Here is a 16,314-nt window from a genome sequence, read left to right as displayed (position 1 = left end):
ACTCTCTCCCCTCTGCTCCCCTCCCCCTCCATCATCTTGTGAGGGTCTCTGGTCTGGAGTGCTGAATATCTGACCTGTGGAGTTCTAAGCTACATCTGCTGTCGTGGCCTCATCAACCAGCCAAGTCTTCATGGTCTGGAGTGCTGTGTATCAGACCTGTGGAGCTCCATAAACTGCATCTGCCCCAGTCATCATGGCCTCCTCCAGTTGTCCACTCCTACCTAGATGAACAATTCACCAACCTGCCCATGAATCCTGTCATACTCACAAACTGTCACAGATCATCAGCTATGTGTTATATTACTAGACCCTACATGTTTCCTTCCGCTTGATGTATGTATCTATGACAGAAGTTTGTTTATCTTGTTTCTCCTGCTCTTCTTTTCTCTCTATCTTCTCTGTTTCTACCCGGCTGGCCTTCAGCAGATGGGTCCCTCTATATGAGCTGGGTTCTGCTCAAGGTTTCTTCCTGTTAAAAGGGAGTTTTTCCTTGCCACCGTTGCCCTCAGGCTTGCTCTGGAGGTTGCAGGCTGGTTTTTGTGAAGTGTCTTGAGACGATTTGTATTGTTATTGGCGCTATATAAATAAAACTGAATTGAATTGAATTGAATGTTTTCTTCTCTTTAACTCCAATAGTGACGAATCCATAGTTTTTGATAGTGGACTCAATCTGATAAACTCTCAAAAAGTATACTTAAGTATACTGTGAGTTTTGTCTGTCCAGTCAATGTTAATTTAAGTCAAGTTTTTAAGTTTTGAGTTGTAAAAATCAATGGGGGAGGAGGAGGTGAATACGATATGAATACAGAGAAATATCTGTGCTGCTGCCATTCTTGCATTTTTCATCAGGAAACTATAAATGTGCAATACCGTTGAAAGAAGGCTCTATTAGAAGAGGATTAATCCACTGTATTACAATGTCAGCAAAAATATTGTCAACATAAGCGTAATGGATGGATGAATTTTTGGAACGTCTTCCAAAGTGGCTGCTTTATTTGGATCAAATTTTAATGTCTTCCTCTCTAAACAACCCAAATGGCATCAAGTGAGGGCTTTGTTTCAAATACCAATACCAAACATTGAACATCTTGTCAATTTATCTTAACATAAATGTTAAATTTTAATATAGTACAGCTGTTTAGTTGAAATAGTGAAGGAATTCCAGTTCAAGAGGGGGAAAAAAATCTTGAATGGTTAACCTAATTCATTTTTTAACTGATAGTATCAAGTTGAAACAAGAGATGATTATTAGCTTAGCTTTTTGTGTTGAAACAGCTTTTCCTGTTCACAAAAATTTGTAAGTCAACAAGTTTTACTGACTTGAAATTTATTACAGTGAACTGTATCCTTAAAAGTCCTTATTTCCATATCATGATACTTTAATAAAATTGAGGATGAGTATTAAATAAACATCAAGAACAGATTCAATTAAAAAAAATTTATTTAAATAATTGTGTTCCTTTGCCCTTATTTCTTCTTGCTCTTCTTATCCTTTGCCTTCTTTTTGTTAGGTTTCTGGGCATTGGCTTTTTTGTAGAGGTAAAGTCCCACCAAGCCAAGTAAAGTGGGTACCAGGGCCAAACACACCAGGGGGAAAACATCGTTGACCATTTTCTGCCACGGCGTCTGTTGTAACAGAGAAATCACCTCCACATCGAACTCAAGAGCAGCATCACCTAGAAAAGATCCAGGTATTTCAGACCAGTTTTGTAAAAATCATGCAGAACATGAAGAAGATGCTTGTGTATGACTGAAGAATCTATACATATTTAGACATACACCCATCAGGCATAACATTATGACCACCTCCCTGATATTGTGTTGTGACTCATCAGAGAATGGACATGGGTCTTCTGAGGGTGTCCTGTGGTGTCTGGTAACATAATGTTGTTAGTGGGGGTCTTTGAGTCCTATGGGTTGAGGGGAGGGGCCTCTGTGGATCATCCCACAGATACTTGATCAGTTTGGGATCTAGTGAATTTGGAGGCCAGGTCGACACCTTGTGCTGTTGTTCATGTTTTCTGAGTTGTTCCTAAAGTGTTGGTGTGTGTGTGTGTGTCAGGTTGCATCCTGCTGGGGATGGCTGCTTCCATCAAGGAGGGTCATTATTTTGTCGTAGGGGTGTCTGGTCTGGTCTAGGTGGGTGCTACATGTCTAAGTAACAGCAGAACAATGAATTGTCATAAGATGGTTTAATGTTATTTACTTCTCCTGTCAGTGGTTTTAATGTTGTGGCTGATCTGTGTATACAGCATGTACATTCATAAGGTGCTAAGAATCTAAATGTTGGTGTTCTTCAACTATGTCTTGTTGTTTCACCACTCCATCAACTGTTAATGTCTGGCACTAACACACCAATACTGAGAAAAAAACACCTTGACACCCAGTTGGATAGTGACAAATGCTTCTCGACGAATACCTTAATTGTGTAGTGACCTTTTAAAGTTGTTTCGCTGTCAATGTCTATTTTTCAAACCGATGTGATAGCTAAATCTGAATCTCTCGTTTCTCTGACTGCAGCCACTTTTTTGCAAACAAACTCAACCCTGATGCTCTGTTAAGCTTTTGTCCATCATCACAATAGGCCATCAAAACAATTAAACTGTCCCAGCAGATCCTTTAAAAGTTTGTGGATGGGGGATGTTCAGGCTTGCTTCATGGCTACTAAATGAATATGGTGATATTCTGTTGAAATAATTTCTAAGAAAATATTGAACGTTTCACCAAAGATGAACTTTTCTAGGTATATGCAAAAATATGGCATAATATCAAATACATATACGTATTAAAATCATTCTTTTTGTAGTTAAGAATTATTAGTCTGACCTGTTCTGCAGTGTGTGTATTAGTGCTACAGTTTTTCACTTAATATTGACTCTATTGCCTTTTTGTGTATATTGAATTGGAAGCACGTGTTCAGTACCTGGAATCGTAGGAGGGTAACCTTTTTTTCCATATGCAAGGTGTGGTGGAATAGTGGCTTTGATTTTTTGCCTGAGTGAGAGAATGAAAAAAATATCTCAGATTCAGTCTAAAAACTCTGGTATTCTTTGATTCATTCCTGTAAACAAATGGCTCAGCTCTTTCTTCTTCTCACTTACCCTTCACACACGCCAACCAAGCTTTGTTCCAGACCTGATAAGATAATCACACAGAGCCAGTCAATCAGTAGAGCAAGCACATTTTGTCACCGCGTGAAAGTCAGGGTAAATGAAAGCTGTTCAAGTTTACCTGCAATAACAGTCCTCTTCCCTAGCTCAACAACGAGAGGATCCCGAGACAGCGATGAGTCAATCACCTTTCCATCCATCAGTTTACCCTGATCAGTAAAACATTCAGCAATAGAAGGAAGCTGGTGATTTTACAGCTTAATTTTTTGATATTGTGAAATTGTGCATACTTTAAAAAGGTGGAGTTAAATCAACTGTTATTAAAAAAAAGAAAATTATTTTTGCTTAATCATCATAAAAACATATAATTCCTATACAGTTACTATGTACAAGTAAAGTGCTTTTACAAATATACATGGTGATGTGATATACATAGATGTTAAAATGACTTAAATAAATGCATTATCGAAATCTTTTTAAGTAGCATTAGCAGTAGCGCTCGAAGGAACAAATCTTTCTTTCAGTCCTGTTTATTTAAACAAAGAAAAAACAAATGATGCTTTATTAGGAACCTTCCTAGACTTCCAGCACTATCAAATTACTAAAAAACCCCAACTCTAAATCTAATCAAATTTGAGATTTTCGTTTCAATGTAGGATATAACAGTTGTGTACTATTTTTCACTTCACTAAATGTTATATACACATATATTTAATTACACAATAGTTGTTAAATGCAAAAAAAGGTCAATTGTACATTATATTATAGTATTTATCTTCTTTTGTCTATGTAAATATAAGCCACAGTTCATGCTATTTTTATGGAAGCGAGGCAAAGTCAACATTAATTTGGAGAACAATAATTATAATAATGTGAGTTTCAGATACTTTTTGATATGTAATGATAACACAATGAGAACACACTGGGGCCTGTTCAAATGGCATGTGAGGGGAAAATGGGCAAAAAGCATTTTATATTTCAGTTGCTTTTACTATATACTGACATATGAAGAGTTTTTACACCTGACATGTGGGGGCTGAAAAAAAACATTGAATTAACCCATGAATGCGCTTCCCCACACTAACTGACCGTTACTGCTGACGTGTTGCACCGCCCCGTCTCTCCATAGTAAAATCAGAGTCCAGATAACACCACATAAACCACACAGACACCCACCAGACAGCCAGGAAGCCGCTCAATCTGCGACTGACCACTTAAAATTTCATATTTCTGTGTTTGTGTATATATGTGGAGACGCACAACCACAGCTTGGTCCACATGGTCCATGCAGACGGTGCCACATAGACAACAACCGCGGCTCCTCATCAGCTGGGCCGGTTACATACAAATCTTGCAAAAAAATAATGCACACACTTACTGGACAGTTTTATCTGATCCATCTGACCATGAAGAAGGGTTTGTTTGTTTGTTTTTCCTTACACTTACCGTGTAGTGGATTTGCAGCGTGTCTCCCATTGAGGAAAGTACAGAGCAAGTTTCGGGTTTCACCTTGGGTCAGAAGAGTTGTCTGTTAACACTGGAGCGTGTAAGCGAGTTGTTGCTTAGTATTTTAAAGCTGCTGTGTTGCTACAGTACAACACGCGTGTCTTTCTCACCAGGGTCTCCACCTGCAGCTCCTCGGCTTCGTTTTCCTCTCCGTGGGCCAGTCCACAGATGAAAGCGGCGAACAGCAGCAGAAAAACGCTCGCCTTCATTGTGAACTTCTGGAAAAGAGCTGCCATTCAGCAACTTCCGTACAGGCTTCTTGTGCAGTCAGCAGCGGCCAGCTAAAGAGACGAGCTGCAACCCGTCGAGCTCTGTGCGTCCAAAATGGCTCAGCAGCAGGTAATGCTGATGTGTTGTAATACTGGTACGATAAGGACTAGCGGTTCGCGGACGTTGTCCCAACACCTGGGTCTCTCCCCAAAGAGCCCGCCTCAAACATTCCGCCAGCAGCATCCCATCAGGCTGACCGTGGGTGGAAGCGGAAGTATTGCCCTGCACAGCGGCTAGGGGGCGATGAGGTGCTGCCGTCCGACTCCACAGTATGTAGCACGACGCCACGTCACTGCTGGTTCCTGCCTGGGCCTGGGTCTGGGCCTGGGCCTGGGTCTGGGCCTGGGCCTGGGTCTGGGCCCCTATAGTCCCGACAGCAGCAATGTGGAGATCAGAGGTAAAACCCACATTCAACTCGGAAATTATATAAAAAGCCAAGTTATTGTATTGTATGTAACATTAGTCTACTCCATGCACAAATGGAAACAACGTGATCCAGTTTTTAAAATATATATATGTTGCTGTCATCTAGTAAGAGTTTAATACTCAGGAGCTTCAACTGGATCTTCAGGAGTGAGGCATTATAACAACATGATCTGAACATCCTAGATGAAAGTATAAATCATTCTTTTAACCTGAGATTTCCAAAAACGTTAAAGGTAAGATTTCTTTGAGAGGTTTCAGCTACTTCGAAGGACAGCTGAAATGACTGGATTTGTGCAAGGCTGGATTACCAGCAAAGCTCTGGGACCCCAGATCCTTAGTGATCTTTATTTCATTTACACACAGAGGATTTGAGTTTACAGATGAAAGCATATTCCAAACTACAACTTTATACATTTACACATTTACCAGTGCACAGTACACTTATAATATAATATCTTCATTTTTTAAATTGATTCATTACAAACCATAACTCTACAAACCATAATAAAATGATGCATATATCTGCACATATTCCTACCAAATCCTCCGTTTACTTGCAGGACTTTGAAGGATCACAAGCACAGATTGTGGTATTTGCACCACATGGTCATGTGCCAGACAAAGTACACTTTGTCATACAGAAGAGTAAATGTTATATTCATCTTTGGTGCTAACTAAAACAAGCATCTAATGAGACAAGCACATGATGTCATATCATAGCATATCACCATGTTTCATATTCAAATCACATAAGGGATGAATTTACCAGAAAACCTTTTTTTTTCATTAAGGTGTTTGATCAGAATCCATGTGATGTTAAAACATGCTGAAACTGTAACTAAAGACTCATCCATGTGCAAACTGAAAATATGGGCTACTTCTGCCCCCAGATTGAAGAACTAGATATATGCATGCTGGTAAATAATAAAAATAAAAGGATAGAATAGAAAGAAGAATAAAGACAGCTGTCATTATCTGTCACATATTCTCTAGAGGAACGGTTCATTTGCACTAAGCTGCTCTCTGTCCTTTGTGCAGTGTTTCATAATGATTATTTGTCACTCAAGTTCTTGTTCACATGCATAAGATACTTTGTTCTCCATCTGTGGATGAATATATTGCATAAGTGTTATTCAGTGCTGAAAACCATTTCATCATTTCCTCAGAACTCAATAACTTCACACATTGAACAGGAACTTTACACAACAGGATGAAGCAGCAATGAGATTTATGACAACTTTCAAGTTGTTGGGCTTCCACTTGAATTCATGACACATAATTGCTGAACTCGATACTAATAAGCATGCAACTAATTAAAATTCAGTGGAGCAAGCATGTAGCTTTCAGCCATCTCTTAGAAAACCTACTGAGCTTGTTGCAGTTTTTAATGACGGAAATTGATGAGCAGTACAAATGCACTTGATCCATTTCTGCACTAGAATCATAGTGCATTAGGTTGTAGTACAGTGGGTTAATTCTTATCAATCATGCCTTAAAACTGCTGTCAATATTTAACAGTTCTCTGTCTATTCACTGTGTAAATGATTATTTTAAAATAAAGTGTGTGAACCCATTGTTAAAAAAGCAGGACTGGATCTCTCACAACCATGTAGTTACAGACCCATTTCTAAGCCGGCCCCCTTTTTTTTAAGAATTGTTTTTAAGGTATTATTCATTACTTTTAAAGCTCTTCACGCCTGTGCCCTGGGCTACATTGCTGACTTTTATCATCATACAGGCCGGCATGTACCTTGGGCTAGAGCAGTGATCCTACTCTCTGTTCCAGGCCCTTGCCTGAAAACTTAAGATGATAGGGGATTTGCAGTGGTGGTTGTGGAGTGATATGCCTGAGGAAATCAAGTGAGCAGACTCTGTGAACTCTTTTTGAAACTTTTTCAGAGAATCTTTCCTGGTTTTTACTTAAATTCTCTATTGAGACTTCATTTAAGTTCTCAACTCAACTTTTATTAACTTTGTTTTATGTGCCTTTTTTAAAAATAAATAAATAAAACCAATTTTTAATGTTTTTGTGAAGCACTTTGAAACATTGATTTGAAAAGAAAAACAAATATTAGTAGTAGTAGTAGTGATATGGAGGCATCTGACCGGTCCCTTTTCCTTTTGCAGCAAAATTAAGGACAGGATTATGATTATATATGAATAAATAATGCAAACTTCCATGTTACCAACTAAAGAAAGAATTGGATGTGAGAAAAATGTGTTTTATCCTTTAGTGATTGTTGACAGCTTTACAGGGGTCCTAAACTAGCAAAGGTGTTTAAATGTTTTACATGAGTGTAATTTTGTGGCATTAAACGCCACAGAAAAGATCTCATAAGAGAGGCATTGATTAGTCCCAAACTAATTGTACAGCATGACCATGAGCCCAAACAGTATAAAAAAAAAGAAAAAAAAGAGAGAAATTCAAATTTCATTTGATATTATAGTTACACATATAGTTAGCATATCCTTATACACATTATGTTTAATCAATTCAACACAAACTAACACACGCAGAAAAGTATAGTATAGAGAAGAATGCCCACAACTGGAGCACTGGTGAGTTTCTTTCCGTCTGGTCAGTTATGAGAAGAAGCCATATGTAGCACAGAGCGTGGGAAGAACGAGGCAGTTGATTTGCTTTAACAGGAGACACGCTGACTGGTGTTAACAGGAAAAGCACAGGTGCAAGTGATAACACTGATGATGTCTCTCATGATGTTTCTCCCACTGAGTCAACCAGGCACTATAACAATTCTCTGGAGCTGGTAAATCTATAAATGCATTTCCACTAATGTCAGTGTGATTGTTAGTTTGGCTGTAATAGCATGGAGGTAATTTGACCCTAGTTGTTTCTCTCAGGTGTACATTGTGGGCTGGAACACATGAGCCCAAACATCAGGGGACATGTGGACTAAAATCTATTAATGCATACTTTCCACCAAAGCTCAAAGAGAAAGTCTGCAGAGAAAACCAAATAAAAACAAAACAAAATTAGTAAAAGTAATAGGCCAGTAGTACCTTTTGCATAATATTGTATAGTTTACATATGTATACATATATACATGTGCAGATATTATGTACAGTAGATAGGTATTCAAGATTCAAACAGTTGATTGCAATGTGCACAGTATAGAAACACGTTTCCCTGCACAATAAATTCTTCTTTTGGCATCCACACAAATCCCTAACAATATCAGCATCAGTAACTGTATCAGGAGAATCTAATACAAATCTAAATTAAGTAGTGGAAATATTCATGTGCAGTTGAAAATGTAAATAATGGACTGAAAAATAATTAACAAATTGAAGGTGTGAACTAAAATCTTTGTGTATGTATTGTGCGTGTGTATGCATTCAATCCAATTTTATTTATAATAATAATACAAATTGTCTCAAGTAGCTTTACAAAAACTGTCTTGAATGCAAATGCAAATAGCTGAATCTACTCTAAAACATGCCGTAGAAATTGTAAATAAGTACAAAAAAAAGTAGAAGAAGAAGAAGAAGAAAAGGAATGTGGTGACCCCCACACCCCACACGGCAACAATACAAACCCATAACCAGGTTTCTTACGTCTTCTCAAAAGGTGAGTGGGGTTGTTGGCATCTATTCTCGCGAGACCTCGCGTACTCATGAGTTTAAAAAATATCGTGAGACGTTTAGTAGAGGACTGCTCAGCTAAGGTAAGGTAGGTAAGCGAGGAGACTGACTCCACTATCATGTAAGTGAACAAATATCCGTGAGATTTAAATGCGTGCCGTGGTGGCTGTGTGAAGCATAGGCGGCGGCTGTGCGGGTCGCTGGTTGGGGGCTGGCCGCTGAGCCGGTGGATGAACGGGGAGGATGAATACGGCAGATCCACCGCTTGCTCCGGTCAACGTTTAATCAATAAATTTGTTTGTTATAGAGACAGCAATTGGACAAAAATTGGGTGCAGGGGTTAAGTTCGGATCGTTATCTTAAGTAGTAGCAGTGTATAATAGCTAAGCTGCTAATTAGGACGGAATGACCGTTACCTCGCGTAGTAGCATCCCGGGCTAACCTGAGTCACCCGGAGCGCGTTGGACGCTGTCAGACTGGCACACCGCGGCCCTGCTTCCTGATTATATCACCCACCATGTATATATGGATTACCATATTATAAAGCTACGTTTAAAAAGCCGAGCTTAAAGCCGAGCTGTGCGTGGAGAGAGGAGCAGGTGGTTTCGTTGTGTGGATCCTTCAGCACCATGGACAGGGCTGCATCATGTCTTTATTTATGTCTGGTTTATTGTCTTATTATCTAAGTCCGTGTTCTCTCCTCTCAATCAATGCACAGAGGATAATAATACACAAACTTAGTATTTCAGAATGTGTGATCACTGCAGTATTTCACTAGAGCTTGTTTCACTGCACATTATGATGAAAATTGGAGGAAATCTTTAGCTTGGAGGGAATCGGTCCTGTTCTAGGTTGGGGTGACTGTGGTGCAAAATTGGGGAAGGTGTTGTAGACTGTACACCCTCTTAGTGAGCAAGCCATGCTATAAGGCAAGCTAGAGATGCCTCAGCATCTTCTCTTATTAACATTTGTCACATATGTTCATGTTTGAGCCACCTAAGAGAGGCATTCTGTTTACTGTATTTTATTCTATATTTGTATTTCCGTATTTTTTCTGTATATGACATCTATTTTGCACATTTTCCCTTCCTCAAAGAACGATCTCCTCTTGCTCCAGTGGGAATCAAGCTTCAGCAGGTTTTGCATGCAGTGTAGATTTTAAAGCCACCTGAAGCAAATTATGGTTAAATGAAAAGATATACTGCTTAGCACAACTGAGAAGGGACTGCAGTCTTAGCCTGTAGCTTTTAGATCAGGTGGCTTTGTGGTGAGGTTATGTTAAAACGTGTTGAAGTCAGGTCTGGTAATATAGGACATTGTGCATGTGCTCTAACAGCTTCTTGCAGACTAACATTTGAAGGAGAGGGGGAAGAAAAAAAGCTGTGAAAAGGGTCTGAACAGATTGCAATATAGCTTGGAGTCATGGCACGGACACACATACCCATCAGCCTCTCTGTGAGCATGACTGTGGGAGTAACACAACTCTGCACCTGTCTCATGGCATGAGCATAGATGTGAGATGGGGTTTTAGTTTTAGAAAGGTGAGAGGGGCAGCGGTCATGAGCATTTTCTTCATTGTTATTTAACAAGGCCCTTACAGACAGTTTGTGTCATTAATAATTCTACTTTTATTCCAACACATTAATAATTTATGATGCCTCATTCCAGCAGATGCACATAAAAGTATTTCTAAATTGTTATTTGTTATTTATTCTGTTTCCAGCCAATTATCTATCCCTGCTCGACCGTTCAAAAAAGGCCTCCAGCAAAAGTTTAAAAACCTAATTTGAATCATGGGGAACATTTTTGGGAATTTGCTGAAGAGCCTCATAGGAAAGAAAGAGATGAGGATCCTAATGGTGGGGCTTGACGCTGCAGGAAAAACAACAATCCTCTACAAACTCAAACTGGGAGAAATTGTCACCACAATCCCAACAATTGGTATGTGTAGGGTAGTTTTTATATTCATGCATCACTGTGTTTGCTGTTTGCGTGTTGTATGACCTCTTCCCTCTTTCCTCTTTTCAGGTTTTAACGTGGAGACGGTGGAGTACAAGAACATCAGCTTCACTGTGTGGGATGTGGGTGGGCAGGACAAGATCCGTCCCCTCTGGAGACACTACTTTCAAAACACACAGGGTGAGCAGAGCTAATCATAGGATAACGCAGACAAAGGATATTCACCTTTGCTCTAAGCTTATTTCCTGGTATTCTTGCTGTTTCAGGTCTGATCTTTGTGGTGGACAGCAATGACAGAGAGCGTGTGAACGAAGCACGAGAGGAGTTGATGAGGATGCTAGCTGAGGATGAGCTCAGAGATGCAGTGCTCCTTGTGTTTGCCAATAAACAGGCAAGAGGCCGTTACTGTTTGCATTTACATTCACAGTGCATGTAATTACAACAGGCCTTTAGCAGAGGATCAACCCCCGTGAACCGACTTCCTGTTCTGTCTTTGGTATAAAATGTGTCATTCTGACATAGTCATTGTCTCCTCTTCTGCTTGTGAAGCAGTTGTGTTTTTCCAGTGACCTCTAAATAATTGCCTCTGCCGTAATCATTGCTACGGTATAAAGGGGGCCAGGAGCGCAATCGGTCTCAAGGTTCAGGGGCCAGGGGAGACCAGGTAGTCTGACACGTAATGATGCGACAACAGTGACGTCATTAACTGCATGTCAAACGATGACACATGTAGTGTCTGAAAGTGGTTGGAATTGAGCTCTATATAGTGCAACTCTACATAGGGAGAAGGGGTTAGGGAGTGGACACAGGGAATGTCTTAGATGAAGTCTTAATTTGCAACAGTTTGAACCAACCAACCAACTCCAAAACCCCAAAATATTCAGTTTACAACAAAACAGAAATGCATCAAATGCTCACATTAAGCTGACTATCTGTATCGTCTGAATTTACATCTTCCAACGCTAACGTGATTGCCAAATAATGAGACCTACTGTGATTATTGATGCAAAACTGTTCATCAAGTTTAACTCATACAGGACATTACAAAAGTCTTTTGCAACCATGGAGTTTTACCGGCAGTTTTGTTCTTGTGACTAATGGTGCTGCTGTATATTACTACATTTTTTTCTATGTTTGCATTTCAATCTGCCATTTTTTGTATTTTTTCAAAAATTGCTAACATACAAAAAAAAACCAAAAAAAAACAGGGCAGCCTACATAAAGATCTTTGGTTGTTGATTGATTGCAGGTTAGATAAAAACAAACAAGTGAATTTAAAGTCCTCAATACAGCACCATTGGTTCAATTCCAGCTTTTGTTCCATGCATACACTGCATATAAATATGAACAACAGATCCCCACTTCCTTGCATTGGCCATTTTGAGCAGTACGGTCTGAGAGTAGAGGTGCGAAGCCACGTTAACGATGACCCTCCCACACTTCCGTCAGTCACGTTTCTATTTAATTAATACTGCACTCTGCTCTACCTTCACCAGTTACAATGAAACGTTGGATTATACACTGTTGTCATTTATTTATTTATTCACTTTTCCAACTTTCCTGGTCGCGCGGGACTGCTTTATGGAGCGGCTGGCATGACAAATTGTTGGCAACTCACATCCTGTTTCTAAGGTGTCAAAAAACATCTTAAGTGAAACTTAATACTTGCATCAGTATTATACACTGTTGCCCAAGTTTGAATAATTATATTTTCAGACACCTTGCTCTTTTTAATCCCATTTATACATATCAGTTATCACTTTTGACCACGTGCTATGATTATATACTGAGTCCCAGTTACCTAGGTGAAATTCATGTTTAAAAATTGTTTGGTGCTATAAAAGCCAAGACAGCTGATCTGTTGTCCTATTGGACTTACTGTATACAGACATTTAGCACATGTTTTCAAAATTGGCTGTATCATTTTCAGCCAAATTTGACATCAAGATCCCACCAAACAAAGCTTGCACTCCGACAGGATGGACACTAACAAGCTAATATTGCTGATTTCCGTTGAATATTGCAGAATGCGGTTTGTAAAATCATCAAACTTCATCAAGAGGAGTCAGTTGAGGCCCCAAAAACCTCCAAAAGTACGAGACAAGATGATGGGCAACTGCTTAAGCTGTGTTGTAGGAATTTGAAAATGCCAGTGAGCCATCTTCGTTGTCTGTGCAAGATGAAAGACCAAGTGTCTACGCCTATCTTGACTAGTAACATTGGACAAAGCATGCCCAAGATGAAATCAATACTGTACTTAGCCTACTAGTGCGATAAACAGGATAAACATGCCCCCATTAATTATACAAACTTAAATCATACAACATACACTGCTGTGGAATTGACTTTGGTAAAAAGATAATTGTTTTTCCACGCTCCATCTGCATCCTGTCACTTGCTGATGGTCTTCTTCACCTCATAGCTTTGAGCTAGCAGTAGCTCAATAACGCTACTTTACCATCAAGGTATCACAGTGTTATTCTTTGGTCAGGAGTGGAAGTGCACCAATAAGTAGTATTTAATGAGCAATATTCCTCACAGTTTACAGAGCAGGAAGCTCTGCCCATTGATGAGATTAACAGAGTTGTGGACAGTATGCCATGACGTCTTAACGCATTAAATTCGTGTCAGGAGTGCATACTTGATTTTATTGACTGTGAGAAATTTGAAAGAGTAATACTGGACATTCTTTTGCATGAATTCCCTTCAAATATGTGTTTCCTGACCAAGGTTAAAAAATTGAAAACAAACTAACAAAAAAAAAGGTTAATTGGTGTTTAATTTTCACTGTGATATGTTTTCATAGACTGATCAATAAAGTTTTGAGGAATCCATCTTGATAATCTATCAAGAATAAATCAAACTGTAATTTCTCATTTCAGGAGAAGTGGTAAAAAAAAATGTTTTATTCCTAAATTACCTAAAGCACCTAAATGATAGAAGCCATCCTTGAAAAAAAGTATGACCTATACTGCAGCTAGTCACCAAGGTGAGCACCACTTGATTTGGCTTCATTTATGAGGAGCTGTTCTATCTTTATTTACAGTTTATGGTTTCATGTCATGTCTCTCTGTCTGCTACTGTTACCTGTTAAACAAAGGAAGAAAAAAAGTAGAACGTTTATATGTAATAGAGAGGGCAGTACGTCTTCATCTGGAAATCTGGAAATAAATAATCAAGTAGTTTCTTCTGTGGAAGCATTTATCAGTTCTACAAAGTTAAACCTAGGAACACAAACATCTCTTAAAGCTCACATACATAGATCAAAGGACTCTCCTCTGACTGACCTCTCACCTCTTTGACAGGACCTACCGAATGCCATGAATGCTGCCGAGATCACAGACAAACTGGGCTTGCACTCTCTGCGTCACCGCAACTGGTACATCCAGGCCACCTGCGCCACCAGCGGTGACGGCCTCTATGAGGGCCTCGACTGGCTGGCTAACCAACTCAAGAACAAGAAATAAGAGGAACGCTGGAAAAAGTTGGGGTCAAGGGTATTGATAGACAGGAAGCAAGATTCTGGGTTCATGTACTACATACACACACTTTAACACACACTAGCTGTACACTATCACCGCTGACACTTGCTTTCCTTCCGTCCACCTCTCGTCCTTAGGTACAGCGTACTGTATGTTAGTCTCTAGGTGCTGTCCAGTGTGACTCCACCGTGTCAGCAATCAGTCAGATATGACTTTGTCAGTATATGTTACTGTTGTGTATCAGTTATACTTCCTGCTATTGTTCCTTTCCTGTGGTGAGGGGCCAGAGCCACATTTAAGAACAATCACAGCTGGCAGATTCATGTCACTATACCTCCTTTTTTAATGATTATCTCTCTTAATTTAGGAGCAATACTGAGGCACTTTGATACTCCAGATTTAATGTGTGCGAGCATGCACTTGTAATCTATTTTAAAGTGGTCTATACAGTATTAATGCCTAACAGCTCTCTGACACTGGGCTGGGTTTTCCCCCATCACGCATCCCATTACTGCCATATTTTGGAAATCTTTTGATATCTGTGGTGTGTTTCTACTCCTCCTTGTGGTAACTCGAAACATCAAAGCCATCCTTTATAAATATTCCAAAGCACTTAACACATTCTCAGTTGCCTGCATGCATCCTGCTGGCCTTGTTGCATACTTCTCCACCCTGAGAGATGCATAGATGTTGATGCTGTTTGTAGATTTCATCTTAACTAAACTGCCTTGTTCTGTAGTGGGTGGCAACATTTCTGAACACGTTTGTGGTCCACTTCATGGTCTTCTATGTGAAAACAGCTTTTAGGTTGACCTCCACATTATCCCAGCACTGATTGCCTGTGCAGTGTATGTCCATACAAGTGCTCACACTGCATCAGGTTGCTCTCGCTTTTTGTGGTTTTGTCTCAGATAGTGGGGGTTTGAGTCTGTCACTGATACCTTTGGTTGTTGAATGTGTATATTGTTGATGAACCTATAAATGACTATTATAATGTTTCTTTGACATGCATATACCATCTTTTCAGTGAAGTGTCTGCATTAATTATGCGAAAGGAAGCAGGGTAAGCAGAAGAATATGTTGGTGACGTCACTTTTGAACTGCAGACTAATCACTGCGTCGCCACTGAAACCAGCAAAATCTACAGACTTCTGTCAATAAAACTATTTGTGCCATACAACTTGTACACCAGTAACAGTGAAACATGATGTAAATCCTCTCTACCAACTCACCAGTACTTTGTTAATATTCAGCATATATCCCTACGTTAAATTATGATTTTCTTTATTTTATTTTTTTATGCCTTATATTTAGTGATGACTTTGGATTGATTTCATCTCAGCTTCTAATATTCAGGCGTTGAGTCACATATATTTATCTATGAAGAATGATTTAAAGATGAATTTCTCTATGCCCTGGAACAGGCAAGTTTTGCACCATAGTTCACAATGAGGTACAATAGCATTTTGTTGCATATTATCATTTAATTCATTTAATTTCATATCTGGTGAAAGATATATTTGCTTTTCTTGGAGGTTTAAAGAAATTTCCATGTAGACTGTGTGTGAAACAATGATCAGTGCAGAAATAAAAATACTTTTGATTACTCATTATGTACCGTTATAGTTACACGTAGATTTAAAAATGGTGAATACTGTGTTTTTATGCTGAACACATGGAGACACGTGTATGTGATGAAGAGAACAAAATCCTGCTGTATTAAAAATAAACCCCTTTTCTGTATGACATGAATGTCTCATCAACTGAGAATGAGTGTTACTAATGACATATAAATATTATGTATTTTCATGGCATAGTTAGGGGTTATTAATGAAATGAAAAAAAAAATAAGATCTAGCGGTGATGATCAGGCCACTCTTTAGCAACTAGACTTAAGTATAAATGTACTTTTACGCTTTTATTTCCAATGAACAATGATATTATTTCTTCACTTCAGA

At 39.1% G+C, this 16,314-nt stretch overlaps 2 protein-coding genes across 4 annotated transcripts; one reads left to right on the top strand and one right to left on the bottom strand.

Moving 5' to 3' along the window:
• Positions 1-1,423: 1,423 nt before the first annotated feature.
• On the bottom strand, positions 1,424-5,098 carry fkbp11 (FKBP prolyl isomerase 11). The gene is made up of 6 exons (XM_047584240.1): positions 4,727-5,098; positions 4,557-4,619; positions 3,232-3,319; positions 3,102-3,135; positions 2,924-2,994; positions 1,424-1,676 (listed from the first exon to the last, which is right to left on the bottom strand). The coding sequence occupies exons 1-6, from the start codon at positions 4,850-4,852 to the stop codon at positions 1,468-1,470; spliced, it is 591 nt and encodes a 196-aa protein (XP_047440196.1). The 5' UTR covers positions 4,853-5,098; the 3' UTR covers positions 1,424-1,467.
• Positions 5,099-8,908: 3,810 nt separating this feature from the next.
• LOC125007030 (ADP-ribosylation factor 3) lies at positions 8,909-15,679 on the top strand. Of its 3 annotated transcripts, none has more exons than XM_047583586.1 (5): positions 8,909-9,003; positions 10,639-10,856; positions 10,944-11,054; positions 11,141-11,265; positions 14,180-15,679. In XM_047583586.1, the coding sequence occupies exons 2-5, from the start codon at positions 10,709-10,711 to the stop codon at positions 14,339-14,341; spliced, it is 546 nt and encodes a 181-aa protein (XP_047439542.1). In that variant the 5' UTR covers positions 8,909-9,003; positions 10,639-10,708; the 3' UTR covers positions 14,342-15,679. The 3 variants fall into 3 exon arrangements, with proteins under 3 accessions (XP_047439542.1, XP_047439544.1, XP_047439543.1); XM_047583588.1 differs by having other exon boundaries at positions 8,945-8,998; XM_047583587.1 differs by lacking the exon at positions 8,909-9,003 and adding an exon at positions 9,013-9,036.
• Positions 15,680-16,314: the final 635 nt, after the last annotated feature.

The sequence above is a fragment of the Mugil cephalus genome, chromosome 4 (genome assembly GCF_022458985.1).
Source record: "Mugil cephalus isolate CIBA_MC_2020 chromosome 4, CIBA_Mcephalus_1.1, whole genome shotgun sequence".
Taxonomy (NCBI): domain Eukaryota; kingdom Metazoa; phylum Chordata; class Actinopteri; order Mugiliformes; family Mugilidae; genus Mugil; species Mugil cephalus.
This window is presented reverse-complemented; position numbering and strand designations above follow the sequence as displayed.